Genomic DNA, 23,522 nt, shown 5'->3' on the forward strand with positions numbered 1-23,522 from the left:
TCATTTAATGCATAATCTCTACAGAACTGACTTTTATTTATTAATAAACTATTTTATTTTTTTTAATTTTATTTTTAAACTTTACAATATTGTATTAGTTTTGCCAAATATCGAAATGAATCTGCCACAGGTATACCTGTGTTCCCCATCCTGAACCCTCCTCCCTCCTCCCTCCCCATACCCTCCCTCTGGGTCGTCCCAGTGCACCAGCCCCAAGCATCCAGTATCGTGCATCGAACCTGGACTGGCGACTCGTTTCATACATGATATTATACAGGTTTCAATGCCATTCTCCCAAATCTCCCCACCCTCTCCCTCTCCCACAGAGTCCATAAGACTGATCTATACATCAGTGTCTCTTTTGCTGTCTCGTATACAGGGTTATTGTTCCCGTCTTTCTAAATTCCATATATATATGTTAGTATACTGTATTGGTGTTTTTCTTTCTGGCTTACTTCACTCTGTATAACAGGCTCCAGTTTCATCCACCTCATTAGAACTGATTCAAATGTATTCTTTTTAATGGCTGAGTAATACTCCGTTGTGTATATGTACCACTGCTTTCTTATCCATTCATCTGCTGATGGGCATCTAGGTTGCTTCCATGTCCTGGAAGCTATTATAAACAGTGCTGCGATGAACATTGGGGTACACGTGTCTCCTTCCCTTCTGGTTTCCTCAGTGTGTATGCCCAGCAGTGGGATTGCTGGATCATAAGGCAATTCTATTTCCAGTTTTTTAAGGAATCTCCACACTGTTCTCCATAGTGGCTGTACTAGTTTGCATTCCCACCAACAGTGTAAGAGAGTTCCCTTTTCTCCACACCCTCTCCAGCATTTATTGCTTGTAGACTTATGGATCGCAGAGAACTGACTTTTTAAAAAGGTATTTTTATAACTCAATAATCATAAAAATATAAGTATTTTATCAATGCTGAATTGTCTCAAAAATGTTTCTTAACTCAGATTAGTTGCAATCAGAATCCAAAATATATTTCAAAAGCGTTCATTAGCTGTCTCTCACAGATCTCTTAACACATGGGGTTACCTTGTAAAATTCTCGTTTCTTACAGTTTGTTGTCATTAGTTCATCTGAATTTGGCGTATTCTAGATGTGTCTCTGATACTGTTGAACTGACCACCCTTCCCCCATATATCCTGTACACTAGATGCTGATGAGATGGGTGATGAGGTTTGATCCCTGTGGAGAGGTGCATGATGATGACTGTTAGGGAAATGAAAACAAAATTTCTCCCAATCAAGAAATCTTTTCCACAAGGTAATAAAGAGACAAAATAAATTTTATTGTTAAAATAAGTATTAAAGGATTACAGTGCATCACAGGCAATCCACTAGGAAATTGTAAAGACAGGAAAAAAATCTAACTCCCCTAATCCTCAAGAAAGAGGAGCTGACAATACCGTTTGTCACACAGCGTCCTAATTTTACCTGGTAATGGGGTGACTGTGTAGTTTACTGGTTTTATCTAGAGGAAACACAGACTTCTCATCTCTGTAACTGAAGGTAGTTTTTAAAGTTGGAGCACAGCATCCACTAAGATGAGACTCCTATCTTCCTACCTGAACTGACTGGTGAGCTATTTCCCTGTCTGCAGTGGGAGGAGACAGGTCCCAGGTTCTTGAGAAAGACATCTGAGTCCTAAAACTGGGAAAAAAAAAAAAAAAGACCAGCTGAAAAAAGGCCTTCTTAGAAGTCTTCAAAGACATGCATTTTAAAAAGATGAGACGGTTCCTACAAATTTTCTAAGGTAAATGTTCTGAGAGGAAGGAAATCTCATTCCCCATTTTCAACAAGAAGTAAATCTCTTGTTTTTTATTTATTTATTTTTGGCTGGGCTGGGTCTTCGTTGCTGCAAGGACTTTTCTCAAGTTGCACCAAACCGGGGCTATTCTTCACTGCAGTGTTCTTCTCTTATTGCGAAGCCTGGGCTCTAGGGCATGTGGGCTTCAGTACCTATGGTGTGTGGGTTCAGCAGTTGCGGCACATGGGCTTAACTGCTCCTCAGCATGTGGGATTTCTTGGAGTAGGGGTAAAACCAGGGTCTCCTGCATTGGCAGGTAGATTCTTTACCACTGATCCACCAGGGAAGTTCAATCTCTTGTCTTTTTAAGTGTGTATCTGTGGAATAAAATAATTTGTATGTGACCATCTGGAAACACGAACAGTGTGATTGTGTTTTGGTACCACACCATGACACAGCTTGGATACAAACATTTCACGTCCTAGATATGACCTGCCTCCATGTATCTAGGGACAGTGTGACAGTGTGGGGCACTGTCATCCTATTGTATGTGAAAGGTGCAAGATGTACAAGATGGGCCAGACCTCATCTAGTCCATTCAGGGACGGTGGTCAACTTTAGTTCCCTACGAGGGAATAGGAATGTTCTTAAGGAATGTTCATTGTCAGTCACTGGTTTGCTTTTTACCTAGAAGGTGGTGAGAACTAAATTCACCAGCTGGAGGGGGTGAGAGAAGTGCCATGGGGACAGGGACTGGTGAAGGTTACAGTGGACATTCTTAGTCCTGAGCCTCTCTTCCAGGGTCCAGAACAGTGACAGTGATCACTGGGTGACAGCTGAGTAGCGGGGCACTGATTGGAGGAGACACCCCGAGGCGACGTGAGGAGGCAGACCAACAGCCTTGGGATGACTCACATGCGGCAGCAAGGGCCAGTCATGTGTTTGGGGTGACACCTGGGGAAGATGCTCAGACCATGTGGGAGGAAAGACCACATAAAGACAGAGGAGGAGGACAGCCATTTGCAAGCCTCCAAAAAAACCAGGGTTAACCCCTTGATCTCACACTTTGACCCTCCAGAAGTGTGAGGAAGTAATCTGGTGCTTAAAACTCCCAGACCGTGGGGCCTTGTTTAGGCAACCTGAGCACATCACCACAGCGACCAGCAGCAGCTGGAGAGAATCTACAGGGCCCCAGGGGAGGTTGAGAGGGACCCTGAGAGGGGCCCGAGGGAACAAAGAGGAGAGGTTTCTTGGGATGGAACCAGGTCAGGGGGGACGGGGGATACAGTGGGTGAGCCTGGGATTGACGTCTGCACCCCACCTCCGCCAGGCTCACAGCAAGAGATGCCCCTCTAGTCTCACTCATGACGTTTTCCCAGTGCAAAAGGGGGCTAATGACGGGGCTGCCTTGGGGGCTCTTAGAGGACAGATAGGGCCGGGCCTGGAAGGAGGCCCCCAAGGGGGCAGCTGTGAGTCGAGAGCCTGCAGAGAGGTGGTGGGGCCCACAGGGAGGCTACAGGGACAGCAGAGAGTTCCAGGAGCCAAGGGGCTCCGGCCAGTCAGGGAGCTCTTCCCAAAGTAGCTGGGATCCCTACTGTGGGTCCCACTTGGAGGCTGCACCTGCGTTTTCAGCAGACAGCTAGCTACCCAGCTGAGACTCTTCTGCCTAGGGGTTCAGGTCTCTGCTCTGCCTCGTCCCAGCAGCAAGGCTGCCTGCTGGTTCTGGAGCCTCACTTTCCCTGTCTGTGGAATTGGGCCACTATAAAATAACAACAGACTCACAGATATATAGAATAGACCTGAGATTGCCAGGGCGGAGTAGGGGGAGGAGAGGGAAGGGCTGGGAATATGTGATTAGCAGAGGCCATATATTGTATATAGGATATATAAACGAGGTACTACTGTATAGCACAGGGAACTATATTGAATATCCTCAGACAAACCACAATGGAAAGGAAAGTGAAAAAGAATGTATGTATTACTGAGTCATTTGCTGTACACAAGAAATAAACACGACATTGTAATCAGCTATACTTCAGTAAAATATTTTAAAAATAGTGGAGGCCACTCAAACAAAACCAGAAACAAAATCCTAGAGGACAGAAGTCAGCAACAAAGGACACCCTTTGCTGAAACTAGAACTTCTACCAAGGTAGGTGGCTTAAGTACAGGAAGACTCACCACCATGATCTGGGATCACCAAGGAGATGAAAAGCTCAATGGGGTCTTCTAGGCACCTGACTTGAATCCAAGGCAGTGTTAGAGTCGGTAAGGGCTTATGCAGGTCTGCATCCTGTATCCTGCTTCTGACACCACGTAATGCCAACCAAAAAACAACACAGGAGGCTGCAAGTAAGAAAAGAGTTTATTTGGAGTTTTAAGAACTGCAATTCAGGAGACACAGAATCAGGTAATTCCAAAAGAGTGTTCCGGGAAAAGAGACTCGGGGGCTTACAAAGACAGAAAGCCATGAGTTTCTTCAAGTTGCCTTGTGAGAACTGTGACTGAGTCTGATGCAATTTAGGAAATATTTGTCCTTAAGCAATTAGGAGTTTTTTAGGGTTGGGATCCAAAAGGTAGATAGGCGATCATGAGTTACTTTAGGGTAAAGGTTTGATAAGCATCCTGAGTTCCTGGCAGATGTTCTAGGTGGCTTCATTAGGACAACAAGTCGTCAAAAGATCAGATTCCATCCAGGCTGAGAGGTGCGTAAATCACACTTCCCTAATAGTCTCTGCACCATTTTAGAAAGCCCTGCTCAATATAGACTCCGTTTTGATTTTCCTTTCACAATAGTAACCCCAATGGCTGAATAAATTTAGGAAGAACCACGTGTGACAAGTGGTGCTGTCAAATTCTTGAATTTTTTTTTTTTTTGGTTTGTTTTCTGAGCCTATTTCTTACCTTTCAAGTAGACCTACTTCAATGGTTTTAGGATAAGGAATCAGAGCTCCTCTGTCCATGGAATTTTCCAGGCAAGAATACTGGAGTAGGTTGCCATTTCCTCCTCCAGGGGATCAAACCCATGTCTCTTGTGTCTCCTGAACTGGCAGGGGGATTCTTTACCACTGTGCCACCTAGGAAGCCCAGAAAACATCACTACAGAGGAAACACAATATACTGGTGTGCTGTCAACTCTCAAACTCCATGTTCAATGATATCACATTAGAAGTTTTAAATTGACAGCAGTGGGAATATTCATATTGGGGAAACTGCAAACAATGTAACTCTTGGCTTGATTATGGGGAATATGTTAGCAATACAGATTAAACTTAAAATATGCTGTATGGGGCCACTGCACTATATACAGCAGAAAAAAAATTAGAAAATAGGATTTCAGAATTCAAAAATAATTATTTCTTATGGCCAGGAATTACATCCCTAAAGAATGAAGTTTCAAATTAAGTCTTTGTTGTTTCACTATCTTGCTAATAAAAAAAGAAACAGTCAAAATTATTTCTATAAAAATGGACGAAAATTACCAAGAGGACATACACTAGTGGGAAACTGAAAAAATGAAAAAATGCTCCACATCATAAACATCTGAGGAATGCAATGAAAACAGCAGTGAGACAACATTACACATTCATTGTAAAAGTCAAAAGTTTAAAAAGACTAAACAGATTGGCAAGGATGTGGAAGAACTGGAAGTTCCAAACTCTTCTGTAAGAATACAAAACGAAACAATCATATTAGATTACAGTACGTGCTGATGTGCTCAGTTGTTGCTGACTCTTTGTGACTCCATGGACTGAAGCCCACCAGGTTCCTCTGACCGTGGAATTCTCCAGGCAAGAATATTGGGGTGGGCTGCCTTTTCCTTCTCCAGGGGATCTTCCTGACCCAGGAATTGAACCCAAGGCTCCTGCATTGCAGGCAGATTCTTTACCACTGTGCCACCTGGGGAGCCATGGAGAGATTAAATCACCCTCTGTTTGGCTGTCCACCAACTCCAGTCACAGTACAGTCCACAGATGGAGAGAGGGCCAGCTGGCCAAGTCAGAGCAGAGCAGGCAGCTCCAGTGTCTACAAGGAATTCAGTTTTACCTGCTACATCAAGGGTGACCCAAGGCTCTGCCGGGGTAATGAAAATGGATCAAGAGGGATCTATATCCAGGCAGGCACTCAGGACTCATCAGTCAGTGTGTGGGCTGATCAACTTACTCATCCAACTTATTCACAAAGAACTGGGGTTGGCCGGGGTTACCCCTTGGGTGTCCCCCAGGAGGGCTCTCAAGACATCCAGTGTCCCCCTTTCTGACAGAAGCACATTGGTTAAGGCCCAAGTGGCGTCTTGGGGGTCTGCCCAGCTTTCTCAGTCCTTCAAGGTCCCTTCGAGGTTGTGGATGAATCAAAACAGCCAAGAGCTGCATTTTCTTTATTAGTCTCTTATCCTTATTGGCCTCCTCCATCAAGTGTTGATAGTTACAGACCTTGAAGGCCTCCTCTACCAAGGTTGATGATAGGGTTTGGGGCCCAACTTAAGCTTTTGTAATTTTCTACAGATATCAGGAGTAGCCTGCATGATAAAATGCATGGCAAATAGTGTTCTCCCCTCTGTGGACTCAGGGTCTGTACAGATATAATTCCTTAATGCCTCTCATCACCTAGCTCAGGAAGACTGCTGGGTTTTCATCTTTTTCTTGTGTAACCTCTCCTATCTTAACATAGTATAATGTTCTTTAAAAAGTCATACATTCACTAAGCCTGTAACTCAGGCATTGCAGCCTGAAGTACAGGAAAATACAGGAAAAGTGAAACATAACCATGTGAAGAACTTTTACTGTATTCAAATGTCTGCAGCAGTTTTACTTGCAACAGTCAAAAACTGGGAACTCAAATATGGATAAACAGATGAATGGACAAAGAGTATATCCACAGAATGTATTTCTCATCAATATAAAAAAACAAACTACTCACTGATAAATATTTCACATAAGGGTACCTGAGAGGAAAAGCATAAACACTTCATGATTCTAATCATACAGAATTTTAGACAATTAAAACTTATCTAAAGAAAAACAAATCAAGGGTTGACTAGAGGTCAGAGTAACATCAAAAAAGGAAACAAGGTAAAAATGAAAGTAGATTGTTTTTTATGGATGTGATGATGGTTTCACGGATTTATATAAATGTCAAAACTTATCAAAGTGTGCATTTTAACTACGTGCATTTTACTGCAAGTATTTTTAGGTTATTAAAACTTAAAAATATATTCAAAATACAAATCTGGATTTCTTACTGTTTAAGTAAAATCCCCGATATTGACTTCACCACTTCCTGCCTCATGCTTTGGGAGGGGCAGTTGGCCTCAGTGGTCAAAATATAAGCAACGAAGACTGTTCCCAACGTGACTCAACAGGAATATTGTCACAATGTCTGTTACTCACTGAAAGATATCCCTTCTCTCTATCCTCAATTTTCTATCTGGACAGAAATGGCCTTGAGGAGGATAGCTCAGAAAGATTACAGAAACCACAAAACTTTCAGATTATTTTCTCCTGTAATGCTCTCTGCTAATACAAGATGCACAATTTGGGAGGCCTGAGAATTCTGTACATATTCATCCTTCACAGCCACAATGACTGGGATACTGTGGAGGCTCTTTTAAATGGGCACATCCAACCAGTCTGTAACAGTGTCCTACTCCCACTATTAACTTAGTGCTTTCTGTAACAATTACCATTCCCACTATAACCTTACAGCCAGTGATACCACCTACAGAATTCTGCATGTGAGAGCACACGGCTCCACTGCAGGGCCTGAGAGTGTGTTCCTCACCAGTGCGCACACACAAGGCAATATCTCCCGTGAACAAGACAACTTCACGCTATTTTCAGAAGCACTGAAGGTTGCCACAATGACTACTCCTTCCTTAGATGGACCTCTGAACCCAGAAAATACACATTCAGGCCACCGATTAGAACCAGAAAGCTCTGCAGTCTTTCCTTGGAAGCCTTGGGCAACAGGCAGAGTCCTCTGGGCCCCAAATGGGTCATGTCAGTGACTTAACTCATCAAAGCAACAAGAAGGAAATGAGTGCTGCTCAGGGTTCTCACAATCCCTCCCATGAATGGGAAAAATCAAGGTTCCTTCCCTGAACACCCTGGGGTGGCCGAATGCTGTACACTGTGAATACCTGCCAGGTGGGAGAAATGAAATGGCTTTGGCTACAGAAACTGTCAGCAACAGAAGTCTGGCAAGAGGCCAGGTTAAAAAGTACAATATAGCTCCCACACACCTGGGATATTTGCAGATGTTTGGATGTATGATGTTCAATTCAGATGGTACCACCAGGAGGGATCTCGAGTGTAGATCCACTGAAAAAGGAAACTCTACAATCCTACACATGTAAGGTGTTTTTTCCTTCTGAAATCTGTGGTTCCAAAGAGTCAAGACTTTGGGTTAATGGCCTTATCACTTTCATTGCATTCATAAGGCCTTGATCCAGTGTTTTAAGAGACTGGAGTTGTAGGTAAAGAACTCAGCAGGAAAAAAAAAAAAAAAAAGAACTCAGCAGATTCCCCAAATTGTAAGGCCTTTTCCCAGTGTGAATTCTCCGATGTGTGATGAGGTTAGAGCTTTGGCTAAACGATTTCTCACATTCACTGCATTTATAAGGCCTTTCTCCAGTATGCACTCTCCGATGAGTAGTGAGGTTGGACATGTATCTAAAGGATTTCTCACACTGATTGCACTTGTAAGGCCTTTCTCCAGTGTGAACTCTCTGATGTTGAAGGAGGACAACATTTTGGTGAAATGATTTCCCACATTCACTGCACTCATAAGGTCTTTTTTCCAGTGTGAACTCTCCAATGCTGATGGAGTGAAGAGCTTTTCTTAAAGGATTTCCCACATTAACTGCAGTCATAAGCCATTTCTCCTGTGTGAAATCTCTGGTGTGTAATGAGGTTGGAGATATCTAAAGGATTTCCCACATTCACCACATTCGTAAGGCCTTTCTCCACTATGAACTCTCTGATGCTGAAGGAGTGCAAAGCTTTGCCGAAAAGATTTCCTACATTCGCTGCACTCATAAGGACTTTCTCCAGTGTGAACCCTCTGATGTTGAAGGAGCACAGAGTTTTGGGAAAATGATTTCCCACATTCACCACATTCATAAGGTCTTTTCCCAGTATGAACACTCTGATGGTGAATGAGGCTGTAGCTTTTGCTAAAAGATTTCCCACATTCTTTACACTCTTAAGACCTTTTTCCAGTGTGAACACTCTGGTGCTGAATGAGATGTGATCTTTGGATAAAGGCTTTCCCACATTCACTGCACTCATAAGGCCTTTCTCCAGTGTGAACTCTCCGATGCTGAATGAGGTTTGAGCTTTGGCTAAAAGATTTGCCACATTTGTTGCACTCATAAGGCCTTTCTCCAGTGTGAACGCTCTGATGTCTAATGAAATGGGAGTTTTGCTAAATGATTTTCCACATTCAGTGCACACGTAACATCTTTCTCTAGTGAGGACTCTCTGGTGCTGAACAACTGCATGTTTGCCACTCAAAGTTTTTGTGTAGTCTCCCCAATTATAATGATTTTTTCCCCTTAGAAAGGGAGCCTCACACTCGGTTTCACTATGTGACTTTTGCCAGGTGTGTGTGGCCTCTTGGTGAAGAAATCCTGAGTTGCCCAGGAAGTCCTTCCCAATATTCCCAAGGGTAAAAGGCTTCATTGATACATAGAATTTGCAGCTGCTCACAACCAAGGCTCTCCTCACATCACTTCTCAATGGTTTCTCTCCAATATGCGGCTTTTGGTGCTGATGAAGGTTTACTCTAAAATAGAATGGTTTCTCACATACCCCACTCAAGCGGAGTTCCTGCCCACATTGTGTTTCCTGGGACTCAGCCAAGTGAAAAATGTCACTCGAGATCAGGCCACACATCTCATAGAGGTTGGCCTTCTGGGAGAGACAGACCTGCCTTAACAATCTTGATCTGTGAGCATCCTTGATCAGAAATACTCTGTTCAGAAAATGCCTCCTTATCCTCTTCTCCATGCCAACAACCCGAAAGCAGAGAAATGCTGGTGACATACACATTGACTTTGTGCAAAGAAAAAGGCCCATTACAAATGTGGGTATCATAAACCCTGGAATGAATCAATGGGATTGTTTGCAAGACAAGGTGGTTACATTCAAGTTAAGGATGGGGCTGCTTAGCAGCACTGGGCTTTTAAAGATTACAGAATGGGGGAGTCCTAACAAAGTAAAGGACACAACCATGGAGAATAACACAAGAAGAGGCAGAGTCTACAGCACATTCTGCAAACAATTTTCAGTAGGACCTTGACTAGTAGTGACACATGAATACTATGTAGTAAGTTATATGCAGGCTCAGGAAATTCCAACTGTAACAGAGCAGCTGGTGTTGAAGGATTAAAGATGTACACACTTTATGACATAAAAGGTATAGGCTGATGTTGGACAGCACTGCAGAAGAAGCAGTGTGAAAAAGCACTGAGGAATGGAGTCCAGGGAGGTAAGAATTAGCCCTAAGTCGGAAATAAGAAATGACAAGTAACAGTGTTGAGAAGGTGGCTAACCGAAGAGTGGGGAAGTACAGGGAGAAATGAGGTATGGCCACCATTGTGATTGGCACCCCAAGGCTAGTCAGAGAAAAGCTTTCTGGTATGATCTGTATATAGCCCTGACATTACACCCTCCCCCAGGGGTCACTTATTAGGACCAGACTATGTCCGAGTTCCATGTGCTGTAGTCGGAGTCCTTTCTATTCTGTGAACCTCTCCACTTCATCCTCTTGATGAACAACTATGAAGAACCTGGATGATTCAAAGACTATGGTAAAGACAGGACAGAAAAGTAGCCAGCACTGGCCAAAAATAACTCAGCACATGACAGAGCACAAGACATAAAATTAAATATTATAAAAAGAACTTCAGAGGAGTATCTTGCAAGAATAGCCCATGCTCCATATAAAAGGAGCAGATCAATGATGGCAATTTCTGGAACAAGCAAGAATGAGGAAATGTTAGCTACAGAAAGGAAACAGAACCTGGGGTACACTGGTACCTTGGATCTGGAAAATTCACCTGGCTATGGAGAGGGTAAACAAGGTGGAAAGACTCCTGACTCTGGATCCATCCCTGCGAGGCAAGGGGTAGCAGGTCTTGGATCTATCAAGGAGAAAAGAGGGCAGTGCTCAATGCTCAGTCCTACCAGCCACAACACCTACTCAGGGAACTGAGAAAGGAAGCAGTGCCCAGGGTCCTGACATGACAAGGGAGACTTGCCAATGGAAAAAGAGAAAGGGCCAAGACTAGCTCAGGGCACAGGGGTGGGTTTAAGGTTCTTACCCAGGGAGCTTTAAGTGCAAAGTTCTCCAGCATCTCATCATGATACAGGTGTTTCTGAGACTCATCAAGGAGACCCCATTCCTCCCAGGAAAAGTTCACAGCCACATCTTCAAAAGTCACACTACCCTGTCATAGTCGGGACAGATGAAATCACAAACAAGCCGCTCTCAAGAGGACCTACAATCCATTCCCCCATACATCTATTCTATGACCATCCTCCTCCCAATCTCCCCAGTCAGAGGAGAAACTAGGCCCTGGTGCCATTTTCTCCCTACAGGCCCAGTGATTATGGGGTCCAGCCATCAGTGACAAGAGACAGGTGCACAAACAGATACTTAAACTGTGAACCTGACATGGAGGAATCCAACACTCCTGCCAGGCAATAACTCTGATATGGTCAAGGTCATGTAAATTACAATACCAGGGACCTGGGACCATCAGACACACACCCTCTCCATGTACACATCACTCTCTAGCTTGCACATCCCTCTTATCTCCAGACACCACAGTCATGTGCCCTCAGCCAGCACCACCTCACCATCCCGCTCTATAAGCCTGTCCTTGGCCTCCCCTGATGTTGAACTATGTTGATCACATCCTTTTCCCTCCACTGGTGAGGAGGGGATTCCTGCCTAGAGTTGTAGTGATGACCAAACATAGGACAACTAACACTGGACAGATGCTATCAGTAGCATCTTATTAATCCTATATATTCACAGCTAGAATAGGAGGACACCACACACCACACAGGGATACATGGTGTTACACTCTGGAAAAGAGTGGACAACCAAGAGCTGTGGGATGTAAGCTTTATAGTACCAAGAAGGTAAGGTGCCCGTGCTCTCCAAAGGAGGATGCAATTTTCTTTTCTAAATAACCCCAAAGGGCTGGCTGACAGGGCACTGAAACCCACTACGAAGGGATAAGCAGGAACTATACCTCATCCCCTTTATGAAAAGGGTAGTTTAGTTAAGGAGACCCTATCCACTGGAGCAGAGCAAGGTGGGGAACTGGTGCTCGGGTCATTTGAGGTCCTGCCAGTTTTAACACATGTCCAGGCAGCATATAATACTGGGACTTGATTTTAGGACTTATACCACAATTTAGCAGACAGCATCCAGAGTTATGTTTGGCATATTCATACAGGATCCAGTAATTCCCTAGACCTCTCATGGCTCCTAGTAGCAGTGGCAGTGCCCAAATCTTCTATTAAAGGCCTCCCTGACAGGATCCATTTCTTACCTGAGACTCAACCACACACAATCGTCTGTTCATTTCCAACATCCATGGCCCCACACTATTTTGAGCCTGTACCTGCTCTCCCCTGAATGGTATAGTGGTTTTCCCTACTTTCTTCAATTTAAGTCTGAATTTGACAATAAGGAGCTCATGATCTGAGCCACAGTCAGCCCTGGTCTTGTTTTTGTTGACTCTAAAGAGCTTCACCATCTTTGGCTGCAAAGAATATAATCAATCTGATTTTGGTTTTGACCATCTGGTGACGTTCATGTGTAGAGTCTTCTCTTGTGTTGTTGGAAGAGGGTGTTTGCTATGACCTGTGCATTTTCTTGGCAAAACTCTATTAGTCTTTGCCCTTTTTCATTCTGTATTCCAAGGCCAAATTTGTCTGTTCCTCCATGTGTTTCTTGACTTCCTACTTTTGCATTCCAGTCCCCTATAATGAAAAGGACATCTTTTTTGGGTGTTAGTTCTAAAAGGTCTTGTAGGTCTTCATAGAACTGTTCAACTTCAGCTTCTTCAGTGTTACTAGTCAAGGCTATGGTTTTTCCAGTGGTCATATATGGATGTGAGAGTTGGACTGTGAAGAAAGCTGAGCGCCAAAGAATTGATGCTTTTGAACTGTGGTGTTGGAGAAGACTCTTGAGAGTCCCTTGGACTGCAAGGAGATCCAACCAGTCCATTCTGAAGGAGATCAGCCCTGGGATTTCTTTGGAAGGACTGATGCTAAAGCTGAAACTCCAGTACTTTGGCTACCTCATGCGAAGAGTTGACTCATTGGAAAAGACTCTGATGCTGGGAGGGATTGGGGGCAGTAGGAGAAGGGGACGGCAGAGGATGAGATGGCTGGATGGCATCACTGACTCGATGGACGTGAGTTTCAGTGAACTCCGGGAGTTGGTGATGGACAAGGAGGCCTGGCGTGCTGCGATTCATGGGGTTGCAAAGAGTTGGACATGACTGAGCGACTGATCTGATCTGATCTGACATGTATTAAACTTGATTATCAATTTAGAGATAAAATATATAATGCAATAAAATATTAAAGTGGATTGAAAACTGAGATGGAAAAAATTTTCTCGAATTGGAAAATAATTTAATCAAATCTATACATGTAAAATCATACCTGTATGATTGAGTAAAAATTTTCTCAGTCATTATTCTGATTTATATAGCATTTTATAAAATTGAACAAAATTAGGAAATTGGCAGTACTATAAATATGCCAAGAAATTAGAGTAAGAGAAGTATAAAAAGGAAAAAAATCTCACTCTCCACAAATGGATTGAAAGATCCCTATCAGTGTGTGATCAGGGTATGATTTGTTAGAATAAGCCATCTCATGACTACTAGAAACCTACTGATTCACCATTGAATCATCAGAGATCTTTCTAGAGAGAAGAGAGCAAAATATTAACAATAATGAAGATATTATATATATAAAAAACATGATATCATACTTAGATAACCTTTAGCTTTGAGATTCTTTATATCCCTGATTATCTTGTTATCTGTATCTTACAATCTTATTCATGTTGCATGACTTGCTCTCACTAAAAAAAATCTGACAAGAAATTTTAACACTGGCACTCATCAGAGGCATCTTAGTAAAACTCTCCTACAGATTCCATTTTCAAATGATGCTCCCAAAAGGTAAACAATGCATATCCAACAATTGACATAAATATCCACTCAAAAACTGAATAAAACAGTCTCCTTACTCTTTGTGGGGAACAAAGCCTTTAGAATGGACATTGTGAGGTTCAATGTGTTTGGTCAGCAATAAGAGCAAATATAATCCAGTCTGTTGAGGAAACTACTAGGTAGCCCTAAGGCAAGTGTAATAGATAAGGTGGCACCATGCCTCTTGGTTCCTCAGACTGCATCCCTTCTGTCACTTTGAATTTTGAGACATGCTCTATTTCTTTTAAGAACATGACATGGATCTGTGGATATTAGTTACTTACCAAATTTATACTTGTCAGGATACCTGAAATGTCAGCATCCGTGTAGTGGTAAAAAGTGGGCACCCAACAAGAGATAAAAGTTGTTAATTCCATGATCTCATCTACTTGCTTGGAAGTGATTATCATTTTACCTATAAAAGGAATCATTGTCACTGCAAGAGTACATTAGAGTATCTCAGGAAAATAGCTGTAGAGTGAGCAAATTACAGTTATTAATGTTGATTAATTGGGTCATCCATTGGGCACTGTTGAAATCACTAGAAGAGAAAAAGGATTTGTGAATCCTGAGAAAAGGTTAAGTTTAATGGGTGGTAAATGAAGGACACTGAGTCCTAAATTTGAGAGAATTGAGTCCATGATTATGCTAGAAACATGGCTACCATGAAGTTCTTATTTCCACAAAATGTGAATCCTTTCCATTTATGACATCTCTGAGGAAAACTAACTTGAAGAAAAATAGACCAGAAAGGGGTAGAAGAGTAGAAAGAAAGCCACATCATGTTTTATTCTATTGGTAATCACTTATTAAACATCTCATCTGCCTAAGAGGCTCATCTAGATAATGAGTTATATACATCAGCAACCAAAGACATGTGTTTTCATGCAGCCTTGCTTTGCTAAGGACAGGATGTTTGAATTCAAGGAACACAGTTTTATCAATGCCTGCAACAAACCCAACACCTTGTCTGTGCTTAGGGAAACTTGGCTGTGACCACTGTTGTAATTCTCTTTTAAATGACCTACCTTTTATTTTTCTTATGTAGACAGTATCTTAAAAAGAATATTTGTATCTGTTTGCTATTTGGGAAAACCAGTTTGATTTGCAACAAGTGGAAGTTTAACATGAAAAATGAAATCGAAATAATGAAGTCCCAGGGACCTCATGGGGTACGCTCAAGGCTGCTCCCTGTGTTAAAGAGGGACATTAGTTTCAAGTCTGTGTTTGGATTCCCCGCCGCCCCCCCCCCCCAAAATGGGGGATATTAGTAACAGTGGGTAAATGGAGGTCTAGCACTATAGTGCAGCAAAACTTTCTTCAGACAGAAGCAAGGGAAAGAGCAGGGAAAAAGGATCGGCAGCTTTCTCAGCATCCAGCCATGCCACTTGATGTTGTATCTGTGCACACTCTAAAAAATGGTCTCAGGCCGCACAAGACTGTGGTCCAGGCCTTAGAAATAAGGAACAATGGTGTAGCACTGCAGAGCCCATTTCAACTGGGATTGTATGGTTTGGGAAGATGCCCTTGGTCAACTGATAGCAAATGGCTTCCAAGAAGTACTGTCTGAATCACCCTATTCTCTGACACACCTATCTTCCACGGCCCTGCGAACTTGGAACACGAGCAGGCTGGGCCAGTCAGCTCCTCTTCTGTGGCATCTGGAACAAGGACCTCAGACGTGGCCAGAGCTTGCTGGGCACTCCAGTGAGGATTCGTGTTAAGGAGTGTGTTTTTTTTAAAAAAAGATTCTTGGTGTGGACACATAGAGGTTAAAAGAGAGGATGAGGGTTCAGAACATGTGCAGAGTGCAGGGAAGAAGGCTGGTGTATGCCAATGGTCTTCTCAACCAGTCAGTCTTCTCAACCTGCTCCAACAGGCAGTAGGTCCATGAATGGAGCAGAGGCAAGCTGCTACCCAGTGAGACCAAGAGCACAGATTCCCATTATCATTTACTGGTACCAGGTCCTCTGGACTGTCTCTGCTCTTCCAAGCTGAAGGTTACAAACACCTGAGAAAGTTAAACCTCCTACCTGGTTGTTAGATGATGTCAGAGGCTGTCAGTCAACCGCTGAGGGTGGAGACCCAGCTCAGAATCACTGATTCTTGAAGGTTGAGCTCTCTGCTGTGCTCAAATGGAAGATGTGGCCTTGGGGTATAAGCAGTTGCAGCTGAGAGAAAAGCCTCCAGTGGGGGAAGCTACTGGCGGTGACAGACAAGGGTATTACAGTGAGAACTACAAGGGCAGATGGTACATGGGTACCTTGCTGTGTTGATGATTCCAACAAAGCTAAAGGCAGCTGGGACTCCTTGGAAATCTCTGTGTGTCTGCCTCAGGCTGAGGGCTTCATGTACCGAGGTAAATAGATTAAACATCTCAAGTTTTGGAGCTAGACTGAGGGGTATGAATCCATCTTGACTCAGGTACTTCTCCACTGTGTGACTTTGGGGAACCCACTTCATTGTTTCGACCCTGGATTTTGCCAGGAGTAAAACAATAGTTCCTACTTTCTCAGTTGTGAGAATTAAAGAGAATATGTTTATAAAGCAAACCCTGGAATCTTGGCACTCAGTGTGACACTCACTTAAGTACTCAGTGTTTTGTTACTTCTATTGATTCTCACAGGGACCAAGGTAAGCACCTTCTTCACCTCCATGTCAGTCAGCAAATAGGCTCAGGAAGCTCTAGTGAGTTGCCTAGAGATTCCCAGGAGGGGAACCCATACTGAGATACCAGCCCTCTGCAGCCTCTGCCTCCTTCAGGTGAGTGTGTCAGTGGCTTATGAGAAGCCCCATTTCTTTCTCAAATGCACTCGGTGCCAGTGGGGCTCAGGGACTTTAGGGGAAATGAGGGGTACCTGGCCAGGCTAGTGGGGAGGTCCAGTGAGACTGTGGGTACAGTCACGGGGCAGCAGATGGGTGCTCCAGCTCAACCTCCCACGGTTCATGGGTAGAGCCACATCTTACACCTGTCTTACAAGGGGAAACTGAGGCCCAGAGGTGGGGAATCATTTGCCTGTGAGTCATAATGATGTTTTGTGATCAGGATTCAAACCCAGGCTGCCTGAGCCAGGGCTTGGGGAGTCTGATTACTGCCCTCTTTCCAGCCCAGCTGGGCTCTGAGATTCTTCATTCTGATGCCATCTTGTTCCCCTTCCTCTAGAGTTCTGCTCCAACCCAAACCCCATGATGATAGATCAGGAAACTGGTCAAACACTATTAAGCAAGGGTTTGCGGTTTTATTAAATGCTTGGACTTTAGAAAGTGATGGAGAGTACATTAGTAACACAGATTAAAAGTGAATGATATACGTGTCCGTTACAGTGCACACAGCATAAAAAAAGTGAAAAAATTAGAACACATTATTCCATTATTAAAATACTCCATAAATTAAAAAGTCACAAAATGAGTGAAATTCCAGTATGACTTGGCTGTTTCACTGTTCTTTTGTGAAAGGAAGAAAATAGCCAAAACTCATAGACTAGGCGGCAAATATGAACATTCCACTAAAGATACAGAGATAGCAAATACATATCTGAAACATGATCATGAATCCTTAGCGAAATGCAAACAAAACAACAGTGAGATAGTATGATGAACTTATCAGAAGGGTTAAAATTAAGAATAACTGATCAGAAGAAAAATAAAAATTAAAAAAATTAAGATAAACATATTCCTAATAAAATCACTAATATCCTGGAAGTTTATCCTCTACCCCATTTATGGCGAAAGATATATATATGTACAATATATTAAAGTGACAGCTTCCTTAAGAGGAAAAAAAAAAAGACTGACCAAATGAAGTATTCACTAGGATAAAAGAGGAAATGGACCTTTCAAACACTGCTGCTAAGAATGAAAAACACAAAAATTCCCAGGCAGTCCAGTGGTTAGGACTCCAGGTGTTCACTGCTCAGGGACCAGGTTCAATCCCTGACTGGGAAATTACGATCCCACAGCCACACAATGTGACCAAAAATGGAAGAACAGGTATAATTAGTTCAGATCAAAATTTGATAATTTAACACCCACCTATCTTATGATTCACACTTTGCACTCTGAGTTATTGAAGTAAAGACAAATGAAACATATACCCACATAAAGAATTATACACAAATGTTTTACCAGCTTTCTTTTTCAATAGTCAAAAATTAGAAAAACTTCAAATGTTCATAAACAAAAGAATGGATAATAGTGGTATATTGAAAAACAAGAATATTTCTTAGAAAAAAAGTATGAGCTGCTCATACATTATTGATGACTCTTCAAGTATTTAGGCAACTTAAATAAAAGCAGGAGAAAGAGTAACTTCCCATCATATGAATTCTAAAAAATGCAAAAGTTATCTATTACAATGGAACATAAATCAATGGTTACATGGAGGGTTGTGAAGGGCAAGGAAAGAGAGTATAAAAGGTCGTGAGGTAAATATACAGTAACATAGTCATTACCATGACTATGATGATGGTTTTACTTCCATACATATGTCAGAACTCATCAAATAGCTTTTGAAATGGCTCACGATTAAAATCAACAACAACAAAAAACAAACCTCTATGTCCAACTTTCTGGAAAGTAGGTTTGGCAATTCTATATTCATTCCACTTTCTCAGGCCCTTTGTGGATCAGTTTTACCTCAAGACAGCAAATAGATTGTGCAATGAATGACTTTCCACCTGAGTCAATAGGAATGTGGCCTGGGTCACAAATACATTTGTGGATGAGACTCTCCTTTTTTCTATATTTATTCTTTTTTGCCTGCCTCACTCTTGGTAGGACCTGGGGAAGAAATTCCCCTCAGCCCTAATGACATCCCTTGTGGAAAAGGAAAATATTTATGCTGCTCCCAGAAGCAGTTATGTTGTCACAGCTGACCCCTCCTCAGTGGGATCTAAGTCTCCTAAAACTCATCATAGCATCCAGGCCTGAAATGAGGACAAGAAAGTCCTGCAGCCTTTCACAGGAGGCTATGGGCAGAAATGCAAATTTGGCAAAAAATAGTAAGCCAATTTCTGCCTCTGTATTATCTACTCTGAAGCACAGAAAATTTGATACACCCACGAAAGCTGCACACATCTTCATGCTTGTATAGCCCAATTCTGTTTATAAAGCAGATGACATGGTAAATGGAATGTCCAAGATTAAGGAGGACTTAAACAGTCAAGTATTTGTTATTGTAGAAACCACAGCAATGGTCAGGCAGATCTGCCAGCAGTGGCTGGCAATTCTTAATTGGTGACTCGGAAGCTAGAAAAATTCATCACTAGTATCTTCAGAACAACATGTCCCTGAAAATGGAGGTCCTTCTCTGCAAGCTGCCAGATGAACTCTTGATGTTCTCTGGGCCAATATTGCATCAGGGCCATGCAAAAGGTGCTCAGAAAGGGAATGAAGACATCCCAAGGGTTTATTTAGGCTAATCCTAATTTCCTCCAACAAATGAGAGAACAGAGTACGCTTCCCTAAGTGTGTTGGGGTAGTGACTGATGCATACTGTGGAGACCTGCCAGGTTAGAGGTGAAATGGATATGGCGACAGACACTGGAAGTGATGTAAATCTATCAAGAGCAGATTAGTGTGCAACACAGTTACATGTGCTTCCCACATAAGTGAAATTATGATGAAGATTCTCTTTACTCTTGGTGTTTGGATTTATGAGGCAATTAGTGTCTCACAGTTTGGTCCAGTGTCATTACACTGAACAATGAAACTATATATTTCTTATACATCTAAGGCCTTTTTCCAGTGTGAATTCTCTGATGCTGAGAGAGGTTAGATTTTCGGCTAAAAGACTTCCCACATTTGAGGCAGTCATACGGCTTTTCTCCCGTGTGAACTCTCTGATGATAATGAAGGGTGGAACGAGAGGTGAAAGATTTCCCACATTCACTGCATTCATAAGGCCTTTCTCCTGTGTGAACTCGCCGGTGAATAATGAGGTGAATTCTTTGGGTAAAGGATTTCCCACAGTCACTACATTCATGAGGCCTTTCTCCTGTGTGAACTCTCCGATGTCGAACGAGTATCGAGCTATTGGTAAAAGATTTCCCACAGTCACTGCACTTATAAGGCCGTTCTCCAGTGTGAACTCTCTGATGATAGCCAAGGGCAGAAACAGAAGTAAAAGACTTCTCACATTCACTGCACTCATAAGGCCTTTCTCCAGTGTGAACTCTCCGGTGTTTAGAGAGGTATGAATTCTGGCTAAAGGATCTCCCACAATCCGTACATTCATAAGGCTTTTCTCCAGTGTGAACCCTCTGGTGTTGATTCAACTGGGAACTATCCCTAAAAGATTTCCCACATTCACTGCAGTCAAAAGGCCTTTCTCCTGTGTGAACTCTCTGATGACAACGGAGGGCAGAGTTAGAGGTAAAAGACTTCTCACATTCGCTGCACTCATAAGGCCTTTCTCCAATGTGAATTTTCTGATGATAACGAAGGGCAGAGCCAGAGGTAAAACATTTTCCACATTCGCTGCACTCATAAGGCCTCTCTCCTGTGTGAACTCTCTGGTGTATGTTGAGATGATTTCTTTGGGTAAAGGATTTCCCACACTCATTGCATTCATAAGGCCTTTCTCCTGTGTGAACTCGACGGTGTCGGATGAGTATTGGTCCATTGGTAAAGGATTTCCCACAGTCAGTGCACTCATAAGGTTTTTCTCCTGTGTGAACTCTCTGATGATAACAGAGGGCAGAACCAGAGGTAAAAGATTTTCCACATTCATTACATTCAAAAGGCCTTTCTCCAGTGTGAACTCTCTGGTGTTGAGACAGGTAAGATTTATGGCTAAAGGATTTCCCACATTCACTGCACTCATAAGGCCTTTCTCCTGTGTGAATTCTTCGGTGTATAATGAGGTGATTTATTTGGGTAAAAGACTTCCCACAATCAGTACACTCATATGGCCTTTCTCCTGTGTGAATTCTCTGATGATAACGCAGGCCAGAGCTAGAGGTAAAAGACTTCCCACATTCCCCACATTTATGAGTCTTTTCTCCAGTGTGAACTCTCTGATGATAATGGAGGGCAGAGTTAGAAGTAAAAGATTTCCCACATTCATTGCACTCATAAGGCCTTTCTCCTGTATGAACCCTCCAGTGTTCAATTACATCTGATTTTCGTTTAAAGGACTTCCTACACTCAGTGCATTCATAACTGATTTCTCCAGTGTGAACTGTCCGTTGTTGAATAAAGATGGAGCTATGGCCAGAAGACTGTGCACAATGATAGCACACATGGCAATTTTCTCCAGTGTTACTCCTCTGAGGATAAATGAGGACGAATTCTTGGCTAAAGGATTTCCCACATTTGCTGCACTTGTACTGCCTTGCCCCAGTATGAATTCTTCGATGTTGAATGAGGGCTGAGCTTCCTCTGAAAGATTTTCCACAGTCACCACACTCATAAAGCCTGTCACCAGTGTGGGCTTTCTGGTGCACAATAAATGAGGATTTATACTTGAATTTTTTCCCACATTTACTGCATACAAAACGTTGTCTTTCAGGGCAGGCACTGTGGTCCTGAACAAGTGTGTGTTTGGGACTGATGGCTTTCTTGCATTCTCCCCTGGTACAATGACTTTTTTTGCTTTGTAAATTTTCCATGCAGTGGGTGACTGTATTTGGCTTCTCCCCAGTGTGACTGGCCTGTTGCTTCAGATGTTCTGAGGTGCTTCTGAAGTCATCCTCAACTTGCTTGCTGGTTAGAGGCTCTCCTGACACATGGAAATTGGAGCTCTTCACAAATGAAGATCTGTCCACGCTGATTATGGGTGGTTTTTCTTGCTTGTGCGGCTCCTGGTGCTGCCGAAGGTCTGTACTGAAAGAAAATCCTTTTGCACATGCCCTACACTTCAGTAATTTCTTGCTGTGTTGTGTTCCCTGCTGCTCAGCCAAATGGAAAATGCCTCTCAAGACTGGACCACACACTTCACAGGGGTGAGTCTTCTGAGAAGAGGAAGGTTCCTTGGAAGTCCTGGCCTGTGACACTGCCACAGAAACACTCTGTTCAAAGGAAGTCTCAACTTTCTCCTCTCCACTCCAGAAGCCTGAATGGAAAGAAATGCTGATGAGGTACACATTCACTTTATTGGAAGGTGCAACTCTTTGCACAAACATGCAAATGAAACAAAAAAAGACCTTGCATGTAACAATGAAGACCCCATGAGCCACAATTAAGACCCCGTATGGGGCATCCTTGGTGGCTCACTAGTAAAGAGTCCACCTGCCAATACAGGAGACACAGGTTTGATCCCTGGTCTGGGAAGATCCCACATGCTGCAGAGGAACTAAGCCCATGTGTGCCACAGCTACTAAGCCTGTGCTCTAGAGTCCAGGAGCTGCAACTGGTGAACCCATGAGCCACAACCGCTGAAGCCCATGCACCTAGAGCTCATACTCTACAATGAGAAGCCTTTGCACTGCAATGAGAACAGTCCCCACTCACCACAACTAGAGAAAAAGACCATGCAGCAAGACAGATCCACCACATCAAAAATAAATAGAAAAATACCTATTTTTCAAAAGCAGGGATTACATAAAACAAGCAGGGTAATCATACTATGTCAGATGAGATACTCTTTAAGTAAATAATTGTCACAAGAGACAGAGGAGGTCATTACGTAACGATAAAGCAATCAATTCATCAAGAGGATAAAAATTACAAATACATATGTGATATTGGAGCACCTAAATATATAAAGCCAATATTAACAAATCTGAAGGTAGAAATAGATAGCTGCAATAATATTAAGGGTTCAATATCCCACTCTGGGTAAGAAAACATTGGACTTGAACTGCACCTAAGACCAAACAGACCTAATAGACATGTACAAAAGACGCTCTCCAATTATAGCACAATACACATTCTTCTCGAGTGCATGTATCACTCTCTAGGAGACATGACATGTTGGGTCAAAAATCAAATACTAAAAAATTCACAAAGATAAAAATCGTATCAAGTATCTTTTAAAACTACAATGGTATGAAACTAGAAACCATTAATAAGAAGAAACCTGGAAAATTAACAAATATTGGAATTTAAGTGACACGGTCCTGAATGACCTATGGGTTAAAAAGAAGTTAAAAAAAAAAAAATATATAGACAACTGAAAATGAAAACATAACACACCAAAATTTGTGGGATGCAGCAAAAGCAATTGTAAGAGGATTGTGTAGAGCAATACATGCCTACATTAAGAATAAAAGAACGATCTCAAATAAACAACGTATGCTTATACCTCAAGACATGAGAAAAAGAACTACGATTAAAATTATCAGAAATAAGCAAATAACAAAGATCAGAGCAAAAAAATGAAATGGAGACTAGGAATATGATAGGAAACATCAATGAAACTAACAGGGTTTTTTGTTTGTTTGTTTGTTTGGGCCACACCATGCGGCTTGAAGAATCTTAGTTCCCTGACCAAGGATCAAACCTGGGTCTCCTGGAATGAAAGTACAGAGTCCTAACCACTGGACACCAGGGAATTCCCACGAGTCAGTTTCTT

General features: G+C 42.5%; 2 protein-coding genes across 5 annotated transcripts in view; both read right to left on the bottom strand.

Annotated features, from left to right (window-relative positions):
* Positions 1–1,282: 1,282 nt before the first annotated feature.
* Positions 1,283–23,522, bottom strand: part of LOC113875872 (zinc finger protein 345-like) — a 31,657-nt gene continuing 9,417 nt past the window's right edge. For 2 of the 4 annotated variants that reach the window (XM_027514538.1, XM_027514539.1), the window contains one exon: positions 17,228–22,061. In XM_027514538.1, the coding sequence (XP_027370339.1) occupies positions 19,738–22,061 (2,324 nt within the window). In that variant the 3' untranslated portion in view covers positions 17,228–19,737. The other 2 variants (XM_027514541.1, XM_027514540.1) reach the window with 2 other exon arrangements.
* LOC113875891 (zinc finger protein 256-like) lies at positions 5,619–10,944 on the bottom strand. Its single transcript, XM_027514589.1, has one exon. It carries the CDS (start codon positions 9,855–9,857, stop codon positions 8,619–8,621), a length of 1,239 nt encoding a protein of 412 aa, XP_027370390.1. The 5' UTR covers positions 9,858–10,944; the 3' UTR covers positions 5,619–8,618.

The sequence above is a fragment of the Bos indicus x Bos taurus genome, chromosome 18 (assembly GCF_003369695.1).
Source record: "Bos indicus x Bos taurus breed Angus x Brahman F1 hybrid chromosome 18, Bos_hybrid_MaternalHap_v2.0, whole genome shotgun sequence".
Classification (NCBI taxonomy): Eukaryota; Metazoa; Chordata; class Mammalia; order Artiodactyla; family Bovidae; genus Bos; species Bos indicus x Bos taurus.